We start from the raw sequence: 22,641 nt of genomic DNA, 5'->3' as shown, positions 1-22,641 counted from the left end.
GTCCTCTGTACACAGTGGGCGACGCATGCGCAGATTGAGAATCTCGACTTCATAGATGGCGCTGCCATTTTGTTGTTGACCAAATTATTTGTTCGGAGAGCAGGCGTGATATTTAACATGGGATCAGTGACCTTTCATTAACGCAGGGTGAATAAGGGACCAGAGCACCGTGATAAAACCCTGGCCACAGTTCCACCCCACCAAAGAGATCATTAAATGAAAACTTCACACAAAGTTAACACGAAAACCGCAAAACTGATTTCTTCACCGCAGGTGAATCAATTTGAATCAATGGAACAGTGCCAATATGAACAGTCACCCATTTTGAAGTGTCATCTAACTCTGATATTCCACGAGAGTAATTTGAGATTACTAGCCTTTACACCGGTCTATATGGATTGAAAAGTTTGGAGGGGATAAACATTATCAGCCCCCTTGTAAACCAGTGTGGGGTCACGTTTGCTCACCAGTACAATTTTAAGAGAAAAATATCAACATTATGTTCAGCACTGTGCAGCACATTTTGAGAACTTTGAGCCCCAAAAAACAAACATTCAACATAAAATTACATTTCCATACTGCAATCGAGCTTAGGCAGATGGCCAACCTAACTGAAAAAGATGAATGTTCCTTGCGAGCCTGGAACATAATAGATGTAGGATAATAGACAGGACATAAGAGTCCACTGAGCCGTAGATTAGATAGTAAAGGATATAGCTCCAATTGTCAATCGAGAAGTCCTCAATGGCACATAACTCAGGTGTGAGGAATCAACATTGTGGACTTTGACGAATCCTGTGCCCATTTAATTCCTTCCAGTGTAGAGCCTCTTCAGGCTGTTCAAAAAAGAGTCTCTCCCAGAGCTGCACTCAGTTTAGCTGGATAAAGCATAGACTATTTGCAGAATGCGCAGGCGGAGTTTGACATCCAGGAATTGCCCTCTTCTTTTGAGATTTCAATGAAGTAATTGGGGGAAGAAAATTTTATGGCTATTTAGAGAGATCTCCCCTTTATTATGGGCGGCATTGAGAATGCCATCTTTCTCCTTTGATTAGGACCAGTCACGGAGGAACACCTTGACTCTGTTTGCTCTATCTCCACGGCATACAGCGGTGACAGGGAGTCCGCAAATAACATGCGCAGTCATTTTTCAAAATGTTCCATAGGAATGTTGACGTCTGTTTTTTCTGGAATACCAACCGCCCGCACATTGTGCCTCCTCAGCCTGTTTTCCAAGTCGTCTGTTTTGCTGGTCATGTCTGCGTGAGTTGCCGATCAGTTGTAGTAATTTCTCCTCTAGGTCACTAATGATGCTGCTGCTGCAGTGCGGTCAGTAACTTTTTTGCAGTCCTTTTCGCATGAGAGAAATATCCGTAGGAGACCCATCTGTACAGTGAGCAAGGAAATTGCTGAGCTGCAGTGTGTCACAGCCATAAATACATCTCTCCATGTGAGTTCAGTGACTCCCTCAACCGAGTTGAATATAATGTGTCTCTTACATAATGAATATATTGGTTATAATAATTACATGCCAAATAGCATTGTTGTAAGGTTGTTCTCTACAGCTCCTGGCAAAAATGATGGAATCACCGGCCTTGGAGGATGTTCATTCAGTTGTTTAATTTTGTAGAAAAAAAAGCAGATCGCAGACATGGCACAAAACTAAAGTCATTTCAAATGGCAACTTTCTGGCTTTAAGAAACACTAAAAGAAATCAAGAACAAAAAATGTGGTAGTCAGTAATGGTTACTTTATTTAACCAAGCATAGGGGAAAATTATGGAACATGTTTGGATTATTCCCGTCAAGCATGGATATTGTTGGATAGTGCTTGTAAAATCACTTTTGCAGTTTGCTGTTTATTAAAAATTTGTGCCGCTCTTGAGTTTAACTTTTTCTTTTGTATACAGTTAGGTTGCCTAGGTGACTGACCATGACAGCTGTGGAGCAGATTTGCCAAAGATGTGCAGTGCTTACAAGCTCTTTTCTGTTCATCTTGTAAACACTGTTTTGAAACTAGACTGCTGGAGCCCACAGTTCTCTCCTAACCCTAGCCAACTTCTATTGCAGTGCAAGCTAGACAGCAGCCGTGATCGGTCTGCTTTTCCTTTTTTTTTTAAAAAGCACTTATCAGTAATACTCATCTGTGAAGACATAAAATAAGCATTTAAACCAATTTAATGATAGTTTTATAAGCTGCAAACAGGTTGACCTAAACCAGTGTTCCCCAACTCCGGTCCTCAAGAGCCACCAACAGGTCATGTTTTCAGGATTTCCTTAGTATTGCCCAGGTGATGGAATTATTGCCTGTGCAGGTGATGTAATTATCACCTGTGCAATACTTAGGAAATACTGAAAACAAGACCTGTTGGTGGCTCTTGAGGACCAGAGTTGGGGAACACTGACCTAAACATTCACGTTGGCTCACTTCACGATACCAAAGTGAGTGGAGCATAAATAACCCTTTAAATTTACCTCTTTCTTAGATCAAATGCACATTGGCATGTATTGTTTCCAGTCCATGGTTTGTGTCCTGTACAGTGATTTTCTTTTATATTCCATAGGCTGTACATCAGAGGATTCTAGACAACAATTTTCTTATAGTAAGAAATAAGGAACTTCAATGGAGAGCAAACGATTCTCAACGATTTTACCAAGAACATGCAGGTGAACTATGTTCCTAACACAGCTGCTGTAGGGTGACAGAGAGGTATCCGGACTGCCCACCCACAAGCGGGTGCACTATTACTGTTATCACTGCAGACAAATCGTATAAATTAGGACTGTTACATTCATTGGGATTTAGATAACATTCAGATTTGTGGGGCCGAGACTGGGCATTTACAGGGGAGTTCTGGGCTTTCCAGTCTAACAGTCTAACTAGACTTGAACTTCTCTTGGGTCATGTAAACCGATTTGGAGCATAAGTGTAGACAAAGTTGAACGTGTCTTTGGCCTCTTTTTATTTTCTAATATTTATTGAAGAGATGGAAAGTGGCTGGAAAATATATATAACTTTTTGTAAAAACTAATAAATGGTAAACTAAATAAATAGAAACCTAATATTACTAATAGTAAATTTATAGAGGTCTCTGAAGTTACAATATTACAGTAATTGATTCTGGAATAACCATTGTAATCTGTGAATATTGTAACATGAGGCCATATCTATATGGAAAAATGAATATTCTCATTATGGAGAGCTCCAAGGAGTAAACCCAAGTTCAAATCACTCCCCTTTTGTCCCACTGATAATAAAACAAATTAAAAATAGACAAATGTCCGATCTATCAAAATATAAAGTAAATCCAATCAGTAAACAGCGTAACGAAAAAAAAAATCGAAAAACCAGAATTAATTTTTTTGTTGTTGTCGCAATACTGCAATAAAATGCAGTGAGACAGCAATCAAAATAACGGATCTACTCAAAAAATGGTACCAGAAAAAATGTCTGCTCAGAGCGCAAATAAGCCATCACAAAAAATCCCTAAAAATGGAAGGAAAGGAAAAAACTGAGAGAAAAAAATGTAAGATCATCCAGGTGTGAAGGGGTTAAAGCGTTGATGAATTGCCTCCCAAATTTTTAAAATACTTTATTTTATGTTTTTGTTTCCTCTAGTACATTTCTAGAAGCATGTAATGTGCCGCGTGAGGTTTATTATAGCAATTACTGAAGCTGGTCTTTTTATTATTTTTTCTGACTGATTTGAATTCTGTCGTTGTAGGACGCTTCTTCTATCAGCGGTTGGTTGAGTTCATGTCAAGGTAAAATCATAATGAATGACATACTTAAAGGGAATGTGTAATCTGAAAATTAATTATTGTTTAAATCACATTTTTGTGTTACAGGTATTTTCTTTTAAATGTTGACTCTTTTTTAAAAGATTCTATATTAAAAATAAAAATTGCAATTTTCATAGTGTCCATTAAGGCTTTTGTAGACCTTAAAGGGAACCAGGTTTCACTGATATGACATAAGACTACCACCTTTCAGGCCTGATATACATCATTCTATAATACTATATATCAGCCCCCCAACCCGAACTGCAGACAAGAAAAAGACCTTTTATTATCCTCACCTGTAGGGCGGTCCGGTCTGAGGGGCGTCGCTGATTTTGATATGGTTCCTCCCATCTTCTTGCGATGCCGTCCTCCTGCTCGCTTCATTTGATTGACGCGTCCCTACATCATACACACAGTTTCCCGGCATCGCGCGCTTGCGCTGGCGTACTTCTCTGCCAGGACTAGGGCAGAAGAGTAAAGTACTGCAGTGTGCATACACCGGAGCACTTTGACCTTTCCCGATGTCTGCGCACTGTAGTAATTTACTATGTCCTAGTCCTGGCAGAGAAGTACGCCAGTGCAAGCGCGCGATGCCGGGAGACTGTGGATGACGTAGGGACATGTCAACCACACGAAGGAAAAAGGAGGGTGGTAAGAAGATGGGAGGTGCCAGACCACCCCTCCCCTCAGGTGAGTATAATAAAAGTTATTTTCCTTGTCTTGCAGGTCAGGTTGGGAGAAGATATACAGCATTATAGAATTCTGTGTATCAGGCCTGAAAGGTGATGGACGTATATCATATCAGTCAAACCTGGTGACAGGTTCCCTTTTAAAGTCTAAAAAAGCCCCAGTGGCTACTATGAAAAATGCAATTTTTATTATTAATACAGAATCTGTAAAAAAAAAAAAAAACTCTTTCCTTTATTTCAGGAAACAATGCATGTACTTTAGCCACAGTGCTTGAAAAATACCTATAGCCCGTAGAAACGTCGCCTCTATGGCAGAATAAATGGAACCTTGAAGTTTTTTTTCACCTTACTTGGACACATTCTCTTTCTGCTATTGAATTTTTTCAAAGTGGACCCCTTGGAACTTTTTTGATGGTGCATTCTTTTTGTGCCTATGTGCCTTTTGTAATTGTCCAAAATTGGCTGTGAACCACCTTAAGTTTTTATGCCCTTGGGAAGAATATGTCCTGCCAGAGATGTTAGAAGAATCTGTCAATAGAATCAACCCTCCTATGCGATTTAAATGGGCATGTAGGTCATAAAAAGTTGAATAAAATGATACCTTGATATTTCCTATCCGATGTCTTATAAAAAAAAATCCTTGAATTTCTTAGGAACGTGTAAATGAGCTGTTAAGATCTATGGGCCAGACATAGATCTTCCTGAGAATTTGCATTCAGAGCTTAAAGGGAACCTGTCACCCCGAAAATCACGGGTGAGGTAATCCCACCGGCATCAGGGGCTTATCTGCAGCATTCCTGCTGGTCAGGTCGGATGGGCGTCTCCGGTCCGCTCCGGCGCCTCCTATCTTCTTTTCATGACGTCCTCTTCTGATCTTCAGCCACGGCTCCGGCGCAGGCGTACTTTGCTCTGCCCTCTTGAGGGCAGACAAAGTACTGCAGTGCACAGGCGCCGGGCCTCTGACCTTTCCGGCGCCTGCGCACTGCAGTACTATCCTCTGTCCTCAAGAGGGCAGAGCAAAGTACGCCTGCGCCGGAGCCGTGGCTGAAGATCAGAAGAGGACGTCATGGAAAGAAGATAGGAGGCGCCGCAACGGACCAGAGACGCCCATCCGACCTGACCAGCAGCAGGACCGCCCCTGGGTGAGTATAATCTAACGTCTTTTTCTCCTTTTTCAGGTAACATCGGGGGCTTATCTACAGCATTACAGAATGCTGCAGATAAGCCCCTGATGCCGGTAGGATTACCTCACCCGCGATTTTCGGGGTGACAGGTTCCCTTTAATGTAAATGAAAAGGGCTGTTACCAGTTTGAAACATATAATGTCGCCTCTCCTGATCTAAATGTCTCATACTTGAAACATCCCTTTCATTTATGATAATTTCTGGAGGCATATTCTAAGGGAGATCTGTGTCTGACCTATAGATCTTAACAGCTCATTTACATATTAAGAAAAACATGGATTTCTCTGGAATAAAACATCAGATCACATATCAAGGTATCATTTTATTTATCTTTCTATGACCTACATGCCAATATAACCTGCTTAGGAAAGTTGATCCTACTGACAGATTCCTTTTAGCTCATTTACATATTAAGGAAAAAGGATTTTTTTTTTTACAATGTCATCGCATCACGGATAACAAGGTATAAGTTAATTCACCTTTCTATGACCTACATGCCCAATATAGATTACTTAGGAGGACTGAACCTACTGACAGATTCCCTTTAAGTGGATCTGATCCATATGTTGCAATAAAACTTCTTTAAAAACTTCATAAGTTGATAATGTTGCCCATGTAGGATCAGACAAATTTGTAAATGGTTTCTTAAACTTTCCAGTTTTATTTAAATTCTTTTATTGTGGCAGTGGCCCTATGCGTGCATATATACTAGCTCATGAGGATGCAATTCAACTGTGGAGGAGAATAATGGGTCCAACAAAAGTGTTCAAGGCCCGGATTACAGCACCTGAAACTATCCGAGGTCATTTGGGATTGACAGACACACGTAACACAACTCATGGTTCAGGTAAGACTGTGGTTTATGTACCAAAGGACACGTGAAATAACGAGCCTGCATGATGCGAGTATTATAGAGACTGTGCCTACAATCTCCTCCAACACATATAGTCGCATGTCAACTTGCATGACGAGGAATGATGGGGACTTGGTACCTATAAGGTCTTCGCCCCTAGCAATCATACATTTATTAGGAATGCTGTGTATAAATATCCTTAAAAGGGAAAACCACGTTAACGTTTGATGGAAGGTTTGACCTCTGTTGCCTTTACCATTTCTGAGAACAGAGGAAACCAAATCCCTTTACTAAGTCAGATGGTATGAGGAACCCCTGGGATTTATGGGAACAGAATTGGAAAAGAATACTTCCAGAAAGGTCAACTTCTAAAACGAGTTGGGCATCATGGAGAACTGTTTGTCCAACTTCACTTGATTGACAGGTAAAGTTCCATATTTGCTTCTGGGGAGAAACCTGTCGCTCAAGTCAAGCCAGGCTGGGAGAAGTTGGAGGAGAGCCTCTTCTCCCTGTGGCCAGCCCATTCTTCAAATGATGTTTTCTCTAGAACATTAGAGCATTTTGGAGTAAAATATAAGGAAGCCCATCAGGATTTCATACCGCCTGTGGTTCGAACAGTCTAAAACTGATAGTAGATCCCCTTTAAATAGATATTTTTGGTTTCTGAATAGCGGATGCTGCAGTCAGTTCGAATTTTTTCTTTTTACCCTCGAAAGAGGTGTTAACAATTTAGTCACATAGAATTGTAGACCTAAAATGACACTGTGTTAAATGATGGACAAAATATTCTTCCATGTTCTTCCTTTTCTTGCCATCTCATTTATATTCTAATTTTCCATATGATTTTTTCCCCCTGAAATAGACTCCATGGAGTCTGCCTGCAGAGAAATCTCCTTCTTCTTCCCGGAATTTGACGTTTCGCGCTGGTATGAAGAACAGGAGCCTTTATATCGTGCCGGACCTATATGCTATGATGAAGAGACGCTTGAGCACCGACTTGTGGAAAAGTGAGCTGGGCACTTGGGCTAGTGTGCTGCCTGTGGTCCAAAGCCAAAGTGGTCTGCAAGTTGTTTGTTACACTGCAGGAAGGAAGTCACTACACTCAAAAGTAGAAGAACGTAAAGGAGAGCGATAGCCCAAAACCTCAAAGTGAACTTCATGCAGCCAGAATGGAAGCGAGCCATGAAAATATAAATCACCACTTCACAGTTTAATTTTTGTGTTGGTAAACGCTTTATGCATTTCAATGGAATGAATATTGCTGGAGCTTATATAACAATAAGTTTTGAGCAACCTTCACTATTGCTAACATATTGACTTGTGCATGTGTTTATAGACCATCCTGTACTTTGCTTGTAAGGTTATATGGGCAAGTGACTATTGAACACATCCAATACAGGGTTAAGAAGTTCAGATTTAATATTGGCACATTGCTTACATGAGATACAGACACAAAGATGAAGTGAAAAATTTAGGAAGACATCTAAAGTGAAAAGATGGCCTTTGGCACTCTAGAAGGTTCTGGGAATGGTAGAAGGTAACCGGATGCAGCAGTATGTGGTTATTACACGATCCCTGAGACGTAGACTTTGGATGTTGTACTAGTGAGGTCTTGTCTGGCGGTGCAATCTCTCAATTTAATTACACCAGAAAGATTTACAATTCATTGATTTGAACAATTCCTACAGATATTGCTGTAAATCCAGCGCTAATTATCAGGCGATTATAGAAAAGTATACAAGATTTACTAAAAAGCATAGAAAACTTTCCTTATGCAATGCACTGGTTTATAATCCTCAGGGTGACCACACACGCTACGCGTCTGCTAAGCCTGACAATTTCCACAGGACCGTTGATTCTCTATGTGTACAGGGCTGTTATGACTCTCCCTCAGTGTAAGATAGGTTTGGACAGGTTGAAATCCACCACTCATAGCTCGTCCTTCTCTTTCTTCATTCCAATTCAAGATGTTGACATTAGTGTCTGCCTGTAAGCTGATCCCTTTTTTTTTCTTTTTGTCCCATTTCAAATGCATACAACACTGGTTTTAGCTTAAAAAAAAAAAACTCTGTTCTTAAGTTTTGTGGCTTTGCTAAATAGGAAGTCCTATAAATGGGTTTCATGATAACGAATGTGCACGTTCTGACATCTAGTAGGTTGATAATTCTCTTAAAAGGGGTCTCCAAGAATGTGAAAAAATGGCCTCTGTCACAAAATTCAAACTTCAGTCAATCCTAGTCACAAGGACAAGCTGCAGCCTGAAGAAACTAAGCTCCCGAGACATGTGTCTCAACTAACAGAAGCAAAATCATAAGCACATATACCGGAAGAAGATTTACTGTTGATCATGTTTGGTGACCGTTGCTGGCTGAATAACCTGTTTACTTAAGCTGACCATGCTTCTGATGTGCACAGCATGATCAGTAATTGATCATTCTGTACACATTGGCTATCATTGTTCTCTGCGGCACAGGTTCACTTTACAATATACTGCTGAGAATGATGACTTTTTTTTTTAACCCTGCTGTTGTCTTCGGTCAAAAACGACCGAGCTTGAACTTCAATATTCTTTAAAATATTCAAGATGCGGCTCTGAAACCCGTGGCCGACCGACCCATCCTCATTTAAGTCAATCAACCACAAGTTTCAGAACCGCATCTTGAACACCCCAAAAAATACCAAAGTTCAAAATCGGTCTCCCCAGACCGAAGACAACAGCAGGGTTAAGCAAGCTTAAAAATAATTTTAGCAAACAAACAAGCACTTTGCTCATTCATCAGTTGATAATAAGCCCTTTGAGACAGCTGAATTATTGTGAAACGAGCGGTCCTAGGAAAGCTGACAGTCACTCACCTTTGATTGGCCAAATATAGGATAGCTGTTCTTTCACATGACACCATAGACAAGTATTAAACCTGTCAAGACGTGCATGGTATTTTCATAGAAAGACACAGATAAATGGTTGCCAGACATCATTCATTTCTAGCAAACACAAAGACAGGTTATAATCCATGGCAAACTCCATAGATTGTAAAAAAAAATATTCCATGTGATGCAATTGGCATGATCTGCTTTAGTCTATTTCTAAAGTGTATGATCCCTAGTTCTGAATAATAAGTTTTGTGTTTTTTGCTTTAACCATTACAACTTCACCAGCAAAATATGTTTGTTTTTGTAATCGCATCCCCAGTGACCCTTCAACAAAGTATAAACAGACCAATATGTTTGCATCTGAAGTGACTATATTCTTATAGCCATTGTCCCCCACTGGTTATGAAGGTAGGTCCCCGCTGGTCTGATTTTCATCCACTTGTTAATCTGCTACCTCCACAATCAAGGGAGCGACATATTCCGAGTGTCGGATTCCAAAGGAAAAGTTAGGTGCTTGAGGCCGGGACAAGACAACCTAGAGGGAAATAACCAATACAGGCTTAGGTTAGGATCACTGGTTAATTAATTGGCAGCAAAGCCTTTCTCTCACCCTCTTATGGTATTTTTGAATTGGGCTCAATCATGGAAAGTCTTAGAGGAACTTCACCATAAAAAAAATCTGTGTTTATGAGCCAGACTTAGAATAGGTTGATAATATCAGATAGATGGAGACCTGGCACCCCACAGTACACAAGAACATTCACTAATAGTATGATTGCAGGTGCAGTACCTGAGAGCGGCCACTAATAGTGTGACTGGTGGTGCAGTACCCAAGAGCGGCCACTAATAGTGTGACTGGTGGTGCAGTACCCGAGAGCGGCCACTAATAGTGTGACTGGAGGTGCTGTACCCGAGAGCGGCCACTAATAGTGTGACTGGAGGTGCAGTACCCGAGAGCGGCCACTAATAGTGTGACTGGAGGTGCTGTACCTGAGAGTGGCCACTAATAGTGTGACTGGAGGTGCAGTACCCAAGAGCGGCCACTAATAGTGTGACTGGAGGTGCAGTACCCGAGAGCGGCCACTAATAGTGTGACTGGAGGTGCAGTACCTGAGAGCGGCCACTAATAGTGTGACTGGAGGTGCTGTGCCCGAGAGTGGCCACTAATAGTGTGACTGGAGGTGCTGTACGTGAGAGCGGCCACTAATGGTGTGACTGGAGGTGCTGTACCTGAGAGCTGCCACTAATGGTGTGACTGGAGGTGCAGTACCCTAGAGCGGCCACTAATGGTGTGACTGGAGGAGCAGTACCTGAGAGCGGCCACTAAATAGTGTGACTGCAGGTGCAGTACCCAAGAACGGCCACTGAATAGTGTGACTGAGCAGCGCAGTAGTGGGAATGTAGCTGGGGTGCAGTACCCAAGTGTAGCCACCAATAGTGTGACTGGAGGTGCAGTACCAGAGAGTGGTCACTAAATAGTGTGACTCAGCAATGCAGTAGTGGGAATGGAGCCAAGGTGCAGTACCCGAGAGTGGCTGCTAAACAACGATGGAGCGTTGGGGGTGCTCCACTACATCTCACTGTTTACATCCGGCTACTGAGGGAGCCCCTAGCAGCCGCCTAGAGTCGGCACCACATCAATCGGATATTGATGACATCAATTTAGGTCAATGATATCGGTGTAGTGGTCCTCCTGGCGGTAAACTGCAACATTAGCATCATGCAGGCCTAATATTAGCAGCAGGATAATTGCCTGTGTTATTGTACATATACAGTGGGGCAAAAAAAGTATTTAGTCAGTCAGCAATAGTGCAAGTTCCACCACTTAAAAAGATGAGAGGCGTCTGTAATTTACATCATAGGTAGACCTCAACTATGGGAGACAAACTGAGAAAAAAAATCCAGAAAATCACATTGTCTGTTTTTTTAACATTTTATTTGCATATTATGGTGGAAAATAAGTATTTGGTCAGAAACAAAATTTCATCTCAATACTTTGTAATATATCCTTTGTTGGCAATGACAGAGGTCAAACGTTTTCTGTAAGTCTTCACAAGGTTGCCACACACTGTTGTTGGTATGTTGGCCCATTCCTCCATGCAGATCTCCTCTAGAGCAGTGATGTTTTTGGCTTTTCGCTTGGCAACACGGACTTTCAACTCCCTCCAAAGGTTTTCTATAGGGTTGAGATCTGGAGACTGGCTAGGCCACTCCAGGACCTTGAAATGCTTCTTACGAAGCCACTCCTTCGTTGCCCTGGCGGTGTGCTTTGGATCATTGTCATGTTGAAAGACCCAGCCACGTTTCATCTTCAATGCCCTTGCTGGTGGAAGGAGGTTTGCACTCAAAATCTCACGATACATGGCCCCATTCATTCTTTCATGTACCCGGATCAGTCGTCCTGGCCCCTTTGCAGAGAAACAGCACCAAAGCATGATGTTTCCATCACCATGCTTTACAGTAGGTATGGTGTTTGATGGATGCAACTCAGTATTCTTTTTCCTCCAAACACGACAAGTTGTGTTTCTACCAAACAGTTCCAGTTTGGTTTCATCAGACCATAGGACATTCTCCCAAAACTCCTCTGGATCATCCAAATGCTCTCTAGCAAACTTCAGACGGGCCCGGACATGTACTGGCTTAAGCAGTGGGACACGTCTGGCACTGCAGGATCTGAGTCCATGGTGGCGTAGTGTGTTACTTATGGTAGGCCTTGTTACATTGGTCCCAGCTCTCTGCAGTTCATTCACTAGGTCCCCCGGCGTGGTTCTGGGATTTTTGCTCACCGTTCTTGTGATCATTCTGACCCCACAGGCTGGGATTTTGCGTGGACCCCAGATCGAGGGAGATTATCAGTGGTCTTGTATGTCTTCCATTTTCTAATTATTGCTCCCACTGTTGATTTCTTCACTCCAAGCTGGTTGGTTATTGCAGATTCAGTCTTCCCAGCCTGGTGCAGGGCTACAATTTTGTTTCTGGTGTCCTTTGACAGCTCTTTGGTCTTCACCATAGTGGAGTTTGGAGTCAGACTGTTTGAGGGTGTGCACAGGTGTCTTTTTATACTGATAACAAGTTTAAACAGGTGCCATCACTACAGGTAATGAGTGGAGGAAAGAGGAGACTCTTAAATAAGTTACAGGTCTGTGAGAGCCAGAAATCTTGATTGTTTGTTTCTGACCAAATACTTATTTTCCACCATAATATGCAAAAAAAATGATAAAAAAACAGACAATGTGATTTTTTTCTCAGTTTGTCTCCCATAGTTGAGGTCTACCTATAATGTAAATTACAGACGCCTCTCATCTTTTTAAGTGGTGGAACTTGCACTATTGCTGACTGACTAAATACTTTTTTGCCCCACTGTACATAGTAAACTGTGCCACACCATGCCGCTATGTGCTGACATTGTGACTTCTGTATACAGCTACAGCGTTTTTTTCTAGTGTCAGAATATGGATGGGCTATCGTGATAAGCCATCAATATGAGATCAACAGGGGTCTGACTCTGCACGTTTACCAATCAGTTATTTGAAAGCATCTCCAATGTTTGCTGAGTAGTGGCGCTGCAGGGTGTTATAGAATTGTCCCATTGGAGTAAATGGAACAGTGTGACAATAGCTATGAAAAGTAATGGTAGATGCGTATAGGCAGGTGGCACGATGTACACACTGAAGAGCCTGCAGCGCTCGCACTACCACTGTGGCCCCTTCCAGGACTTTAAAGTGAATCTGGAGTCTCATGATTACCTTTTCGGGACTGTAGGCCCCAGGTCCCGGCTTCTGTGTGGTATCTCCAGGCAGGGAGTTCCTGGCAGTCATACTATAATGAGGAGGTTTGTATTTGTATGTTATTGGATCAACCACACGATATGTTCCTGGACCTGGTGTCTAAAAGAAATACAGGGCCAGAGAACGACATTAACATGGGATAACTGAAACCTTTTTGCTATGTGTTAATAAGACAGATACTCACTTTTTGCAAATCTTCATGGAAGCTTCCGATTTTGCTCCTTCCAGTCATGGAGTAGTTTGGTGCTGATGATCTATTAACAATTCTTGGTCCCAGCACTGATGGAAGCAGGTATGCCGCTGGACCTGGGGAGATACAACACATGACCTGTGCTACCGTAGAATTACTATATGTATGCGGTCTGATAGAGGCAATGGAAAGCATACAGAAAAAGAGATGGCAACGTCCTATAGTTAGTGAGGTGGTGAGTTCTCCTTCAATGGACGTTTTCAAACAGAGGCTGGATAGACATCAGTCTGAGATGGTTTAGTGAATCCTGCTTTGAGCAGGGAGTTGGACACGATGACCCCGAATGTCCCTTCCAACTCTAACATTCTATGATTCTATGCTTGGTTCAGCTGGATTGATGGATCTCTCACTTGTTCCACAAATGAGGAGTGAGCTCTCGATCACAAAAAGCTGAGTGTGGAGAATCACTTGGCGGGTACTTCTCCTCAAGGCTGGCTCCTTAGGCTATTTTTTTCTGAAATGTCACATGTCACAGCACTTCAGTGCCAACATAATCTGTAATGAAGAAGCCTGCCTAGATTTATGCTGGCGTGATTCAGGCTACATTAGGGCCAGAATTTATGCTGCTTATGGTTCGGGTTGTATGAAACAGCCAAGAACTGGAAGCCAAAGTTTCACTATATATGCTATTACCACACTTTGGGTACCCCATTGACTTGAGCATGCTTAAGAAATGTGAATTACAAAGTATATAACATTGCTTTCTATTTTGCACAAAGTGTGACTTGATAAGACAGATATGTTGGTGGCCTGCACGTTTACCTGGAGTTTGGTCATTGCTGAATGTCTTGGTTCTTGCTCCTAATGAATAAATCGGTGCTGATCTATAGGCAGACTTCCCAGCACGCTCAGGAGAGTAGCTGCCTATGTGGAGACACAGACAGAAGTGTTAGTATGATAACATTGAGCATAAACTAAACATTCCTGTGCTTTCTATACCAATTCACAGGACGCGGGATGGTACCAGTGTACAGTCCATGTTTAATATTACAAAGTATAGGAGAAGCTTTATAATGTATTTATCTATACCAGAAAAACACAAATGACACACTGATGGTAAAAAGGGACACATGGATGACACACTGATGGTAAGAAGGGACACGGATGACACTGATGGTAAGAAGGGACACGGAAGACACTGATGGTAAGAAGAGACACACAGATGACACACTGATGGTAAGAAGGGACACGGATGACACTGATGATCAAAAGGACACGCGGATGACACACTGAAGGTAAAAAGGGACATGTGGATGACACACTGATGGTAAAAAGGGACACGGATGACACACTGATGGTAAGAAGGGACACGGATGACACACCGATGGTAAGAAGGGACACACGGATGACACTGATGGTAAGAAGGGACACACAGATGACAGACTAATGGTAAGAAGGGACACAGATGACACACTGATGGTAAAAAGGACACGGATGACACACTGATGATAAAAAGGACACGCGGATGACACTGATGGTAAGAAGGGACACGCGGATAACACTGATGGTAAAAAGGGACACGGATGACACTGATGATAAAAAGGGACACACGGATGACAGACTGATGGTAAGAAGGGACACACGGATGACAGACTGATGGTAAGAAGGGACACGGATGACACTGATGGTAAGAAGGGACACGGATGACACACTGATGGTAAGAAGGGACACCGATGACACACTGATGATCAAAAGGACACGCGGATGACACACTGATGGTAAAAAGGGACATGTGGATGACACGGATGGTAAAAAGGGACACGGATGACACTGATGGTAAGAAGGGACACGCGGATGACAAACTGATGGTAAGAAGGGACACAGATGGCACACTGATGGTAAGAAGGGACACGGATGACACTGATGGTAAGAAGGGACACACGGATGACAGACTGATGGTAAGAAGGGACACGGATGACAGACTGATGGTAAGAAGGACACGGATCACACACGATAAAAAGGGACACGCGGATGACACACTGATGGTAAAAAGGGACACGCGGATGACAGACTGATGATAAAAAGGGACACGTGGATGACACACTGATGGTAAGAAGGGACACGGATAACACTGATGGTAAGAAGAGACACGCGGATGACACACTGATGGTAAGAAGGGACACACGGATGACACTGATGGTAAGAAAGGACATGGATGACAGACTGATGGTAAGAAGGGACACACGGATGACAGACTGATGGTGAGAAGGACACAGATGACACACTGATGATAAAAAGGGACACGCGGATGACACTGATGGTAAGAAGGGACACGCGGATGACACACTGATGGTAAGAAGGGACACGGATGACACTGATGGTAAGAAGGGACACGGATGACACACTGATGACAGACTGATGGTAAGAAGGGACACGGATGACACACTGATGGTAAGAAGGACACAGATGACACACTGATGATAAAAAGGGACACGCGGATGACACTGATAGTAAGAAGGGACACGGATGACAGACTGATGGTAAGAAGGGACACGGATGACACACTGATGGTAAGAAGGACACAGATGACACACTGATGATAAAAAGGGACACGCGGATGACACTGATGGTAAGAAGGGACACGGATGACAGACTGATGATAAAAAGGACACGCGGATGACACTGATGGTAAGAAGGGACACGCGGATAACACACTGATGGTAAAAAGGGACACGGATGACACACTGATGATAAAAAGGGACACACGGATGACAGACTGATGGTAAGAAGGGACACACGGATGACAGACTGATGGTAAGAAGGGACACGGATGACACTGATGGTAAGAAGGGACACGGATGACACACTGATGGTAAGAAGGGACACCGATGACACACTGATGATCAAAAGGACACGCGGATGACACACTGATGGTAAAAAGGGACATGTGGATGACACTGATGGTAAAAAGGGACACGGATGACACTGATGGTAAGAAGGGACACGCGGATGACACACTGATGGTAAGAAGGGACACAGATGACACACTGATGGTAAGAAGGGACACGGATGACACTGATGGTAAGAAGGGACACACGGATGACAGACTGATGGTAGAAGGGACACGGATGACAGACTGATGGTAAGAAGGGACACGGATGACACACTGATGGTAAGAAGGACACGGATCACACACGATAAAAAGGGACACGCGGATGACACACTGATGGTAAAAAGGGACACGCGGATGACAGACTGATGATAAAAAGGGACACGTGGATGACACACTGATGGTAAGAAGGGACACGGATAACACACTGATGGTAAGAAGAGACACGCGGATGACACACTGATGGTAAGAAGGGACACACGGATGACACTGATGGTAAGAAAGGACACGGATGACAGACTGATGGTAAGAAGGGACACACGGATGACAGACTGATGGTAAGAAGGACACAGATGACACACTGATGATAAAAAGGGACACGCGGATGACACTGATGGTAAGAAGGGACACGCGGATGACACACTGATGGTGAGAGGGGACACGGATGACACTGATGGTAAGAAGGGACACGGATGACACACTGATGACAGACTGATGGTAAGAAGGGACACGGATGACACACTGATGGTAAGAAGGACACAGATGACACACTGATGATAAAAAGGGACACGCGGATGACACTGATGGTAAGAAGGGACACGGATGACAGACTGATGGTAAGAAGGGACACGGATGACACACTGATGGTAAGAAGGACACAGATGACACACTGATGGTAAAAAGGGACACGGATGACATACTGGTGGTAAGAAGGGACACACGGATGACACTGATGGTAAGAAGGGACACGGATGACACACTGATGGTAAGAAGGGACACAGATGACACACTGATGACAGACTGATGGTAAGAAGGGACACGGATGACACACTGATCAAAAGGACATGCGGATGACACTGATGGTCAAAGGGGACACGGATGACACTGATGGTAAGAAGGGACACGCGGATGACACTGATGGTAAGAAGGGACACGGATGACACACTGATGGTAAGAAGGGACACGGATGACACACTGATGGTAAGAAGGGACACACGGATGACAGACTGATGGTAAGAAGGGACACGGATGACAGACTGATGGTAAGAAGGGACACGGATGACACACTGATGGTAAGAAGGACACGGATGACACACTGATGATAAAAAGGGACACAGATGACAGACTGATGGTAAGAAGGGACACGGATGACACACTGATGGTAAGGACACGGATGACACACTGATGATAAAAAGGACACGCGGATGACACACTGATGGTAAGAAGGGACACGCGAATGACACACTGATGGTAAAAAGGGACACGGATGACACACTGATGGTAAAAAGGGACACGCGGATGACAGACTGATAATAAAAAGGGACACACGGATGACACACTGATGGTAAGAAGGGACACGCGGATGACACACTGATGGTAAGAAGGGACACGCGGATGACACACTGATGGTAAGAAGGGACACACGGATGACACTGATGGTAAGAAGGGACACGGATGACACTGATGGTAAGAAGGGACACACGGATGACAGACTGATTGTAAGAAGGGACACACAGATGACAGACTGATGGTAAGAAGGGACACGGATGACACTGATGGTAAGAAGGGACAAGGATGACACACTGATGATCAAAAGGACACGCGGATGACACACTGATGGTAAAAAGGGACACGGATGACACTGATGGTAAGAAGGGACACGCGGATAACACACTGATGGTAAAAAGGGACACGGATGACACACTGATGATAAAAAGGGACACACGGATGACAGACTGATGGTAAGAAGGGACACACGGATGACAGACTGATGGTAAGGAGGGACACGGATGACACTGATGGTAAGAAGGGACACGGATGACACACTGATGGTAAGAAGGGACACCGATGACACACTGATGATCAAAAGGACACGCGGATGACACACTGATGGTAAAAAGGGACATGTGGATGACACAGATGGTAAAAAGGGACACGGATGACACTGATGGTAAGAAGGGACACGCGGATGACACACTGATGGTAAGAAGGGACACAGATGACACACTGATGGTAAGAAGGGACACGGATGACACTGATGGTAAGAAGGGACACACGGATGACAGACTGATGGTAGAAGGGACACGGATGACACACTGATGGTAAGAAGGACACGGATCACACACGATAAAAAGGGACACGCGGATGACACACTGATGGTAAAAAGGGACACGCGGATGACAGACTGATGATAAAAAGGGACACGTGGATGACACACTGATGGTAAGAAGGGACACGGATAACACACTGATGGTAAGAAGAGACACGCGGATGACACACTGATGGTAAGAAGGGACACACGGATGACACTGATGGTAAGAAAGGACACGGATGACAGACTGATGGTAAGAAGGGACACACGGATGACAGACTGATGGTAAGAAGGACACAGATGACACACTGATGATAAAAAGGGACACGCGGATGACACTGATGGTAAGAAGGGACACGCGGATGACACACTGATGGTGAGAGGGGACACGGATGACACTGATGGTAAGAAGGGACACGGATGACACACTGATGACAGACTGATGGTAAGAAGGGACACGGATGACACACTGATGGTAAGAAGGACACAGATGACACACTGATGATAAAAAGGGACACGCGGATGACACTGATAGTAAGAAGGGACACGGATGACAGACTGATGGTAAGAAGGGACACGGATGACACACTGATGGTAAGAAGGACACAGATGACACACTGATGATAAAAAGGGACACGCGGATGACACTGATGGTAAGAAGGGACACGGATGACAGACTGATGATAAAAAGGACACGCGGATGACACTGATGGTAAGAAGGGACACGCGGATAACACACTGATGGTAAAAAGGGACACGGATGACACACTGATGATAAAAAGGGACACACGGATGACAGACTGATGGTAAGAAGGGACACACGGATGACAGACTGATGGTAAGAAGGGACACGGATGACACTGATGGTAAGAAGGGACACGGATGACACACTGATGGTAAGAAGGGACACCGATGACACACTGATGATCAAAAGGACACGCGGATGACACACTGATGGTAAAAAGGGACATGTGGATGACACTGATGGTAAAAAGGGACACGGATGACACTGATGGTAAGAAGGGACACGCGGATGACACACTGATGGTAAGAAGGGACACAGATGACACACTGATGGTAAGAAGGGACACGGATGACACTGATGGTAAGAAGGGACACACGGATGACAGACTGATGGTAGAAGGGACACGGATGACAGACTGATGGTAAGAAGGGACACGGATGACACACTGATGGTAAGAAGGACACGGATCACACACGATAAAAAGGGACACGCGGATGACACACTGATGGTAAAAAGGGACACGCGGATGACAGACTGATGATAAAAAGGGACACGTGGATGACACACTGATGGTAAGAAGGGACACGGATAACACACTGATGGTAAGAAGAGACACGCGGATGACACACTGATGGTAAGAAGGGACACACGGATGACACTGATGGTAAGAAAGGACACGGATGACAGACTGATGGTAAGAAGGGACACACGGATGACAGACTGATGGTAAGAAGGACACAGATGACACACTGATGATAAAAAGGGACACGCGGATGACACTGATGGTAAGAAGGGACACGCGGATGACACACTGATGGTGAGAGGGGACACGGATGACACTGATGGTAAGAAGGGACACGGATGACACACTGATGACAGACTGATGGTAAGAAGGGACACGGATGACACACTGATGGTAAGAAGGACACAGATGACACACTGATGATAAAAAGGGACACGCGGATGACACTGATGGTAAGAAGGGACACGGATGACAGACTGATGGTAAGAAGGGACACGGATGACACACTGATGGTAAGAAGGACACAGATGACACACTGATGGTAAAAAGGGACACGGATGACATACTGGTGGTAAGAAGGGACACACGGATGACACTGATGGTAAGAAGGGACACGGATGACACACTGATGGTAAGAAGGGACACAGATGACACACTGATGACAGACTGATGGTAAGAAGGGACACGGATGACACACTGATCAAAAGGACATGCGGATGACACTGATGGTCAAAGGGGACACGGATGACACTGATGGTAAGAAGGGACACGCGGATGACACTGATGGTAAGAAGGGACACGGATGACACACTGATGGTAAGAAGGGACACGGATGACACACTGATGGTAAGAAGGGACACACGGATGACAGACTGATGGTAAGAAGGGACACGGATGACAGACTGATGGTAAGAAGGGACACGGATGACACACTGATGGTAAGAAGGACACGGATGACACACTGATGATAAAAAGGGACACAGATGACAGACTGATGGTAAGAAGGGACACGGATGACACACTGATGGTAAGGACACGGATGACACACTGATGATAAAAAGGACACGCGGATGACACACTGATGGTAAGAAGGGACACGCGAATGACACACTGATGGTAAAAAGGGACACGGATGACACACTGATGGTAAAAAGGGACACGCGGATGACAGACTGATAATAAAAAGGGACACACGGATGACACACTGATGGTAAGAAGGGACACGCGGATGACACACTGATGGTAAGAAGGGACACGCGGATGACACACTGATGGTAAGAAGGGACACACGGATGACACTGATGGTAAGAAGGGACACGGATGACACTGATGGTAAGAAGGGACACACGGATGACAGACTGATTGTAAGAAGGGACACACAGATGACAGACTGATGGTAAGAAGGGACACGGATGACACTGATGGTAAGAAGGGACAAGGATGACACACTGATGATCAAAAGGACACGCGGATGACACACTGATGGTAAAAAGGGACACGGATGACACTGATGGTAAGAAGGGACACGCGGATAACACACTGATGGTAAAAAGGGACACGGATGACACACTGATGATAAAAAGGGACACACGGATGACAGACTGATGGTAAGAAGGGACACACGGATGACAGACTGATGGTAAGGAGGGACACGGATGACACTGATGGTAAGAAGGGACACGGATGACACACTGATGGTAAGAAGGGACACCGATGACACACTGATGATCAAAAGGACACGCGGATGACACACTGATGGTAAAAAGGGACATGTGGATGACACAGATGGTAAAAAGGGACACGGATGACACTGATGGTAAGAAGGGACACGCGGATGACACACTGATGGTAAGAAGGGACACAGATGACACACTGATGGTAAGAAGGGACACGGATGACACTGATGGTAAGAAGGGACACACGGATGACAGACTGATGGTAGAAGGGACACGGATGACACACTGATGGTAAGAAGGACACGGATCACACACGATAAAAAGGGACACGCGGATGACACACTGATGGTAAAAAGGGACACGCGGATGACAGACTGATGATAAAAAGGGACACGTGGATGACACACTGATGGTAAGAAGGGACACGGATAACACACTGATGGTAAGAAGAGACACGCGGATGACACACTGATGGTAAGAAGGGACACACGGATGACACTGATGGTAAGAAAGGACACGGATGACAGACTGATGGTAAGAAGGGACACACGGATGACAGACTGATGGTAAGAAGGACACAGATGACACACTGATGATAAAAAGGGACACGCGGATGACACTGATGGTAAGAAGGGACACGCGGATGACACACTGATGGTAAGAGGGGACACGGATGACACTGATGGTAAGAAGGGACACGGATGACACACTGATGACAGACTGATGGTAAGAAGGGACACGGATGACACACTGATGGTAAGAAGGACACAGATGACACACTGATGATAAAAAGGGACACGCGGATGACACTGATGGTAAGAAGGGACACGGATGACAGACTGATGGTAAGAAGGGACACGGATGACACACTGATGGTAAGAAGGACACAGATGACACACTGATGGTAAAAAGGGACACGGATGACATACTGGTGGTAAGAAGGGACACACGGATGACACTGATGGTAAGAAGGGACACGGATGACACACTGATGGTAAGAAGGGACACAGATGACACACTGATGACAGACTGATGGTAAGAAGGGACACGGATGACACACTGATCAAAAGGACATGCGGATGACACTGATGGTCAAAGGGGACACGGATGACACTGATGGTAAGAAGGGACACGCGGAT

General features: G+C 44.3%; 2 protein-coding genes across 6 annotated transcripts in view; one reads left to right on the top strand and one right to left on the bottom strand.

The window, feature by feature from the left end:
• The window catches only part of NME6 (NME/NM23 nucleoside diphosphate kinase 6), a 40,284-nt gene extending 32,465 nt beyond the window's left edge, over positions 1–7,819 (top strand). For both annotated transcript variants that reach the window (XM_069765489.1, XM_069765491.1), the window contains 4 exons: positions 2,564–2,666; positions 3,725–3,764; positions 6,342–6,502; positions 7,371–7,819. In XM_069765489.1, coding sequence (XP_069621590.1) covers positions 2,564–2,666; positions 3,725–3,764; positions 6,342–6,502; positions 7,371–7,519 — 453 coding nt within the window. In that variant the 3' untranslated portion in view covers positions 7,520–7,819. The remainder of the gene's footprint in view (positions 1–2,563; positions 2,667–3,724; positions 3,765–6,341; positions 6,503–7,370) is intronic.
• An 85-nt stretch (positions 7,820–7,904) lies between these two features.
• The window catches only part of CIMAP1B (ciliary microtubule associated protein 1B), an 80,759-nt gene continuing 66,022 nt past the window's right edge, over positions 7,905–22,641 (bottom strand). For 2 of the 4 annotated variants that reach the window (XM_069765485.1, XM_069765484.1), the window contains 4 exons: positions 14,180–14,281; positions 13,352–13,473; positions 13,126–13,266; positions 7,905–9,914 (listed from right to left, as the gene is read on the bottom strand). In XM_069765485.1, coding sequence (XP_069621586.1) covers positions 9,822–9,914; positions 13,126–13,266; positions 13,352–13,473; positions 14,180–14,281 — 458 coding nt within the window. In that variant the 3' untranslated portion in view covers positions 7,905–9,821. The remainder of the gene's footprint in view (positions 9,915–13,125; positions 13,267–13,351; positions 13,474–14,179; positions 14,282–22,641) is intronic. The other 2 variants (XM_069765487.1, XM_069765486.1) reach the window with 1 other exon arrangement.

Source organism: Ranitomeya imitator, chromosome 4, assembly GCF_032444005.1.
Source record: "Ranitomeya imitator isolate aRanImi1 chromosome 4, aRanImi1.pri, whole genome shotgun sequence".
NCBI classification, from domain to species: domain Eukaryota; kingdom Metazoa; phylum Chordata; class Amphibia; order Anura; family Dendrobatidae; genus Ranitomeya; species Ranitomeya imitator.
This window is presented reverse-complemented; position numbering and strand designations above follow the sequence as displayed.